This window comes from Oncorhynchus mykiss, chromosome 18 (assembly GCF_013265735.2).
Source record: "Oncorhynchus mykiss isolate Arlee chromosome 18, USDA_OmykA_1.1, whole genome shotgun sequence".
Taxonomy (NCBI): domain Eukaryota; kingdom Metazoa; phylum Chordata; class Actinopteri; order Salmoniformes; family Salmonidae; genus Oncorhynchus; species Oncorhynchus mykiss.
Genome location: NC_048582.1, coordinates 59,275,779 through 59,283,659, shown reverse-complemented (window position 1 = coordinate 59,283,659; position 7,881 = coordinate 59,275,779). Strand labels below are relative to the sequence as shown.

General features: G+C 41.3%; 1 protein-coding gene across 1 annotated transcript in view; it reads left to right on the top strand.

Moving 5' to 3' along the window:
- Positions 1–2,395: 2,395 nt before the first annotated feature.
- The window catches only part of LOC118940999 (cytoplasmic dynein 1 intermediate chain 1), a 117,691-nt gene continuing 112,205 nt past the window's right edge, over positions 2,396–7,881 (top strand). The window contains 3 exon segments of the mRNA XM_036951073.1: positions 2,396–2,594; positions 2,747–2,867; positions 6,090–6,186. Of these exon segments, the coding sequence (XP_036806968.1) occupies positions 2,493–2,594; positions 2,747–2,867; positions 6,090–6,186 (320 nt within the window). The 5' untranslated portion in view covers positions 2,396–2,492.

The following is a 7,881-nucleotide window of genomic DNA, read 5'->3' as shown; positions in this document are numbered from 1 at the left end:
TGACCAATGAAAGAACACTACGCTTTGGTTTTTGGGAAGGTGTTTTTTTAGAAAGAAAGAAACATGTGCAAACAAAACAATATACAATGAAAATATTAATGATTGTATTATATAAAAAACAGGTTTCGTTGAGTTAAATAATACATGTAAATCTGAGAACGTCGTTTACCCGTACACTTCTCTAAATGGCCTGTAGATGGCGACATTAACCGCTAATTCAAAGCGGCACATTGCTCTGACAGGATGTGTAGGGAAAGAAGGTGGGATTTCCTCTGATATTCTGAAGGGGGAGATGCTGCATCATGGCATGCACTTGTTTTATATTTGCTTTTGGTCATCTGGCGCGAATATGTTTAATTTTTAGCCATTGACAGCAATACCATCTAAACTGAAAATACCTGTTTTTTACCATACATCCGAGGTTTGTTGCTCCAATATCATTAGAGCAGGACAATAATGTGGTGATTTGCGGAGGGTGTAGGCAGTCGCGTGATACAGTATCTTTGCAAGTGACCATTACCATCATCATCATCATTATCATCCATAGGGAAAGAAAGAGCAGGTATGACAAGTCTTTACAAGGCAATAGAATAACTAATTGTATACATTTGTAGCATATGTCATTTGCGTGGTGCTTGTGTATGGTTTTGGATAAAGCGAAGAAGCGCACTGAAGAATGACGTCATTGCTAATGATACCCAACTTATCCTTTACCTTACCCACCTCAGTGCAGTACTGTAGGCATCATCACCATAGTGTAGATCAGTGGTTCCCAACCTTTTTCGGTTACTGTACCACCAACAAAATTTCGCTCCTCCCGGAGTACCCCCAACCCCCCCATATGTGCATTTTAAACACCCCCTGTGGATAGGCCAAGTACTCCCAGGGGTTCTTAGTACCCGGGTTTGTGAACCGCTGCTGTAGATAGTGTGTTAAGGCTCTGTCCTAAGCATAGAATAGTAATATCTCAGGCTAGGTCCTCGTGCATTGCCATTTTTGTTTTTATTATTATTATTATTTTTTCACCTTTTATTTAACCAGGTAGGCTAGTTGAGAACACCTTTATTTAACCAGGTAGGCTAGTTGAAAACACCTTTATTTAACCAGGTAGGCTAGTTGAGAACAAGTTCTCATTTACAACTGCGACCTGGCCAAGATAAAGCAAAGCAGTTTGACACATACAACAACACAGAGTTACACATGGAATAAACTAACATACAATCAATAATACAGTAGAAAAATATATATACAGCATGTACAAATGAGGATAAGAGAGGTAAGGCAATAAATAGGCCATGGTGGTGAAGTAATTACAATATAGGAATTAAACACTGGAATGGTAGGATGTGCAGAAGATGAATGTGCCAGTAGAGATACTGGGGTGCAAAGGAGCAAGATAAATAAATAAATACAGTATGAGGATGAGGTAGATTGTATGGGCTATTTACAGATGAGCTATGTACAGGTGCAGTGATCTGTGAGCTGCTCTGACAGCTGGTGTTTTAAGCTAGTGTGGGAGATATGAGTCTCCAGCTTCAGAGATTTTTGCAGTTCGTTCCAGTCATTGGCAGTAGAGAACTGGAAGGAGACGCGGCCAATGGAAGAATTGGCTTTGGGGGTGTCCAGTGAGATATACCTGCTGGAGTGCGTACCACGGGTGGGTGCTGCTATGGTGACCAGTGAGCTGAGATAAGGCGGGGCTTTACCTAGCAGAGACTTGTAATTTTTTTTTGCTTATTTGACTATTTTTGTCTTCATTTAAATTGTATTGTTTTGTCAAGTATTTCAATAAAGCTTTACTTTACTTTATCCTTCCATGTTTGTTCAGTACATATTTTATTTGTATGTAATTCCCCCCTTTGTGCTCAGCCCAGCATTCCCTTACCAAGGAGACATTTGCCTTCATCAATGATGCTGTCTGTTTATGACACAAACTGTAGTTGGACGTGTTTTGGAAGTATCAATTCGATGCAATGCCTTGCTTATGTTGTCATTGTCCTTTTACTATAATTGAATATTCACATTTTTTATATTGATCCCAAATTAGCCACCCTTTGCCTTTGCATTGGTGACTTCAAGTGAAGCATGATTATTGAGTATTGACCCTACCACAATACATTGACAGGGAGATGCAGATAGATGATGCACTTAGACATGGATGTTGATTAAGGCTGCCCTCCACACCTCTCTGATTCAGAGTGGTTGGGTTAAATGCAGAAGACACATTTCAGTTGAATGCATTCAGTTGTACAACTGACTAGGTATCCCCCTTTCCTTTATTTATCCCCTACACTGTTATTTATTACGGAGCATGTTACAGGCCAAAAAGAAAGCAACTTAACCGAAGGCCACACCCAGTAGAAGTTATCTAGTGCCGAACAGTAGGCATACCAACATCACCTAGAAAGACATCATCTTAAATTGTGACCATATTACAAAGGTACATTGCATCCTTGTGCGACATTCCTTCTTTCCCAGCTCAATAGGAAACAATGGCGGACAACAGTGACCTAAAAGCCCAGCTAGAGCGCAAAAAGCAGCGGCTAGCTCAGATCAGGGAGGAGAAGAAGAGGAAACAGGAGGAGAGGAAGGAGGTAAGGAGGTAAGGAGGAAAAATGTGAGTAGACACTCGTTCAAGCTCATCCCTGTCTGTCCATAGACAAAAACTTAATCCTACATCTCACTAACATACTATTACAAAGCTAATATAATGTGTATTTGTGTGTGTGTGTGTGTGTGTGTGTAGACAGAGACGCAGCAGAAGGCTGAAGCTGCCTCAGTGGACTAGGACCGTGACTTGGACCGGAAGCGCAGAGAGGAAGAGGGTCTCCTACAGAGCATCGGCATCTCCCCAGAACCACCACTAGGTACACACACTGCACATCTCCCAAGAACCACCACTAATACACACACTGCACATTTCCCCAGAACCCCTACTAGGTACACACACACACACATCTCCCCAGAACCCCCACTAGGTACACACACTGCACATCTCCCCAGAACCCCCACTAGATACACACACTGCACATCTCCCCAGAACCCCCACTAGATACACACACTGCACATCTCCCAGAACCCCCACTAGATACACACACTGCAAAATTCCCCAGAACCACCACTAGGTACACACACACACATCTCCCCAGAACCTCCACTAGGTACACAGACACTGCACATCTCCCCAGAACCTCCACTAGGTACACAGACACTGCACATCTCCCCAGAACCTCTACTAGGTACACACACACTGCACATCTCTCCAGAAACCCCACTAGGTACACAGATTAGCTCAACTCAAATTAGCATGTCACACACAGTTATTCACTTGAGGCAGAAATTACCACCACCTCATAGTAGTAAAATTACTAGAATGGGCATTGCGCATCCGACCACAGCAATTTGGCTGCTCCAGAAATTATATTTCTATGCACTAAATCCAGTAGATGATGAGCCAGGATGGAGCAAATGTCATGTCCATCTTATCAAGTCAGCAGTGTACTGCATGTCTGCTACTATTTGATTGCATGCAACAATATTTGCAAGTTTTACTTTTACTCATCTCTAATATAAATCTGTAATCATGATTATAATCATTATCTGTTTCACATTTCACTGTTCTATTTCTTCACAATGTCTATTGCAAAATAAATGCAAATGTTTTGAATTGACATGATAATACTATATCTTAAAAATGCATACAATTCATTTAATTTCTGTGAAAGTTCATGTTTTGCACATTCTAGCCTAGGCAGAAACGAGTGTATTACTGGCTGGGCATATAAAGCCTAGACGATACTGGCTCCTACTAGTGGCTGCCTAGGCTATGTACATTCTCTCAAATTAATTTCTAACCATATCATACATATCCCATTTCATCCTATTTTTCCCATGTTTTTTAAATGTATTTATTTCCTCACGTGTGGCTTAGTAATATATTAGTACTTAATCTATGTCCAGGTGTTTCCCCAAGCCCATGATATTGAGGTGGATTCGTTGTATGCAAATACATGTGGAGAACATCCACATTTCATATTGAAATGATGGGCTTAACAACAGTTGAAAACATATCTCACTACCCAAATACAGTGGTGGAAAAAGCACCCAATTGTCATACTTGAGTAAAAGTAAAGATACCTTCATTGAAAATTACTCAAGTAAAAGTGTCACCCAGTAAAATAGTACTTGAGTAAAAGTCTAATTTTGGGGGGTTTTAAATATACTTAAGTATCAAAAGTAAATGTAATCTATAAAATATACTTAAGTTTCAAAGTAAAAGTATAAATAATTTCAAATTCCTTATACAAACCAGTCGGCACAATTTTCTTGTTTTATTTATTTACGGATAGTCAGGGACACTCTCCAAAACTCAGACGAACGAAACATGTGTATTTAGTGAGTCCACCAGATCAGAGGCAGTAGAGATGACCAGGGATGTTCTCTGTTTAGTGAGTCCGCCAGATCAGAGGCAGTAGGGATGACCAGGGCTGTTCTCTGTTTAGTGAGTCCTCCAGATCAGAGGCAGTAGGGATGACCAGGGATGTTCTCTGTTTAGTGAGTCCTCCAGATCAGAGGCAGTAGGGATGACCAGGGATGTTCTCTGTTTAGTGAGTCCACCAGATCAGAGGCAGTAGGGATGACCAGGGATGTTCTCTGTTTAGTGAGTCCACCAGATCAGAGGCAGTAGAGATGACCAGGGATGTTCTCTGTTTAGTGAGTCCTCCAGATCAGAGGCAGTAGAGATGACCAGGGATGTTCTCTGCTTAGTGAGTCCACCAGATCAGAGGCAGTAGGGATGACCAGGGATGTTCTCTGTTTAGTGAGTCTTCCAGATCAGAGGCAGTAGGGATGACCAGGGCTGTTCTCTGTTTAGTGAGTCCTCCAGATCAGAGGCAGTAGGGATGACCAGGGATGTTCTCTGTTTAGTGAGTCCTCCAGATCAGAGGCAGTAGAGATGACCAGGGATGTTCTCTGTTTAGTGAGTCCACCAGATCAGAGGCAGTAGGGATGACCAGGGCTGTTCTCTGTTTAGTGAGTCCACCAGATCAGAGGCAGTAGGGATGACCAGGGATGTTCTCTGTTTAGTGAGTCCTCCAGATCAGAGGCAGTAGGGATGACCAGGGATGTTCTCTGTTTAGTGAGTCCACCAGATCAGAGGCAGTAGGGATGACCAGGGATGTTCTCTGTTTAGTGAGTCCACCAGATCAGAGGCAGTAGAGATGACCAGGGATGTTCTCTGTTTAGTGAGTCCACCAGATCAGAGGCAGTAGGGATGACCAGGGATGTTCTCTGTTTAGTGAGTCCACCAGATCAGAGGCAGTAGGGATGACCAGGGATGTTCTCTGTTTAGTGAGTCCACCAGATCAGAGGCAGTAGGGATGACCAGGGCTGTTCTCTGTTTAGTGAGTCCACCAGATCAGAGGCAGTAGGGATGACCAGGGATGTTCTCTGTTTAGTGAGTCCTCCAGATCAGAGGCAGTAGGGATGACCAGGGATGTTCTCTTAATAAGTGTGTGAATTAGACCATTTTCCAGTCCTGCTAAGCATTCAAAATGTAACGAGTACTTTTGGGTGTTACAGACAATGTATGGTGTAAAAAGTACATTATTTTCTTTAGGAATGTAGTGAAGTAAAAGTAGTCACACATATCAATAGTAAAGTGCAGATAGCCCAAAAAACGACATAAGTAGTACTTTAAAGTATTTTTACTTAAGTACTTTACACCACTGCCCAAATACTGTACATGTAAAAAGGTATTTGTCAATGTTTTCTAGTGGTACAAATTTGTAACAACATCCTATTGCAATATTACTTTTTGGTTATTGTACAAGAGTGGCTTTTGTTAATTAACCTACCAATGACCAATGAAAGCCATTATTGCTTTGACTTGAATGGTAAATGAGCAATCCATTTGACTTTCTGTCCCGTTTTAACATTTTTATTTGATCATTATTTTTCATCACTCATTTGCTTTTAACCATTTCACCCTGTTTTTACTTTTGGACACCTCTCTCATTGGCATTGCTTGGGTTGACCAGCCAATCCGCTGCAGCCTTTAATGTTGGAAACGTGTTATTTTCATTATTTAGTCCCGATCCCCATGTCCCCATCCAAATGAGTGAGCCGACACAGCACCCCCAGTGAGACGAGAAGCCAGGACTCAGCCGATGGGGCATCAGCCGGCAGGTAGGCTGCCATCTTGTTTATATTACTGTTATTATACTGCATTTTTAAACAAGCAGCATTCAGGATTAGACCCACCTGTTGTATAATTAAGTGATAATGCCCGAGAAGCCAGTGTTTAGAGGATTTATTGCCACAGGTATTGTTAGGCCCAAGAAAGTCATAGATTTAGCCGGTGGTTTAGTCGGTGGTAACTTGTGGAATAGACACCGGCTGGAATGCCGTTTTAACCAATCAGCATTAAGGATTAGACCCACCCATTGTATCATTTATTGTAACATATGGCTGAGTTGGAGTTACTGACCCAAACTAAGGCCAGGCCAAGATAAACTGGAATATTGACTAGATGATAATATAATGAGTATGGTTCTTAACATCGCTGATGTGATGGATGATTTCTGAAAGAAAATCCTTGACTGTTTAGATTCAGTAGTATTAAAGTAGTATTACTGTAGTATTATAGGCCGCTTTGGCTTTATGGAATGCTACACGCAAAATACATCATATGATGCATTAAGGAGTTGTGCTCTACTGGTGTTGAATTCAGGTGCAGGAGAGCAAAGAGTTGTGGTCTACTGGTGCTGAAGTCAGGTGCAGGAGAGCAGAGAGTTGTGCTCTACTGATGTTGAAGTCAGGTGCAGGAGAGCAGGGAGTTGTGCTCTACTGGTGTTGAAGTCAGGTGCAGGAGAGCAGAGAGTTGTGCTCTACTGGTGTTGAAATCAGGTGCAGGAGAGCAGAGAGTTGTGCTCTACTGGTGTTGAAGTCAGATGCAGGAGTACACTAGCTACCCTGTCACAATTTGCACTTTGGGGGAGAACTTTAGAGAAATCTCCAGTTTGTTTATACTGTAAGCAGCCCTGAATGATGGTTCCACAAACAAAAGCAAACACAGCTTTATCATGAATTATATATAAATATAATATATTCTTAATACATGGTGTCATATACAGTACCAGTCAAACGTTTGGACTCATTCAAGGTATTTTATTTTTCTTTCTTTTTTTAAAACTATTTTCTACATTGTAGAATAATAGTGAAGACATCAACACTATGAAATAACACACATGGAATCATGTAGTAACTAAAACAGTTTTAAACAAATCCAAATATTTTTTCTATTTGAGATTCTTCAAAGTAGCCACCCTTTGCCTTGATGACAGCTCTGCACACTCTTGGCATTCTCTCAACCAGCTTCATGAGGTAGTCACCTGGAATGCATTTCAATTAACAGGTGTGCCTTGTTCAAAGTTAATTTGTGGAATTTCTTTCCTTCTTAATGCGATTGAGCATCAGTTGTGTTGTGACAAGGTAGGGGTGGTATACAGAAGATACAGTGCCTTGCGAAAGTATTTCGGCCCCCTTGAACTTTGCGACCTTTTGCCACATTTCAGGCTTCAAACATAAAGATATAAAACTGTATTTTTTTGTGAAGAATCAACAACAAGTGGGACACAATCATGAAGTGGAACGACATTTATTGGATATTTCAAACTTTTTTAACAAATCAAAAACTGAAAAATTGGGCGTGCAAAATTATTCAGCCCCCTTAAGTTAATACTTTGTAGCGCCACCTTTTGCTGCGATTACAGCTGTAAGTCACTTGGGGTATGTCTCTATCAGTTTTGCACATCGAGAGACTGAAATTTTTTCCCATTCCTCCTTGCAAAACAGCTCGAGCTCAGTGAGGTTGGATGGAGA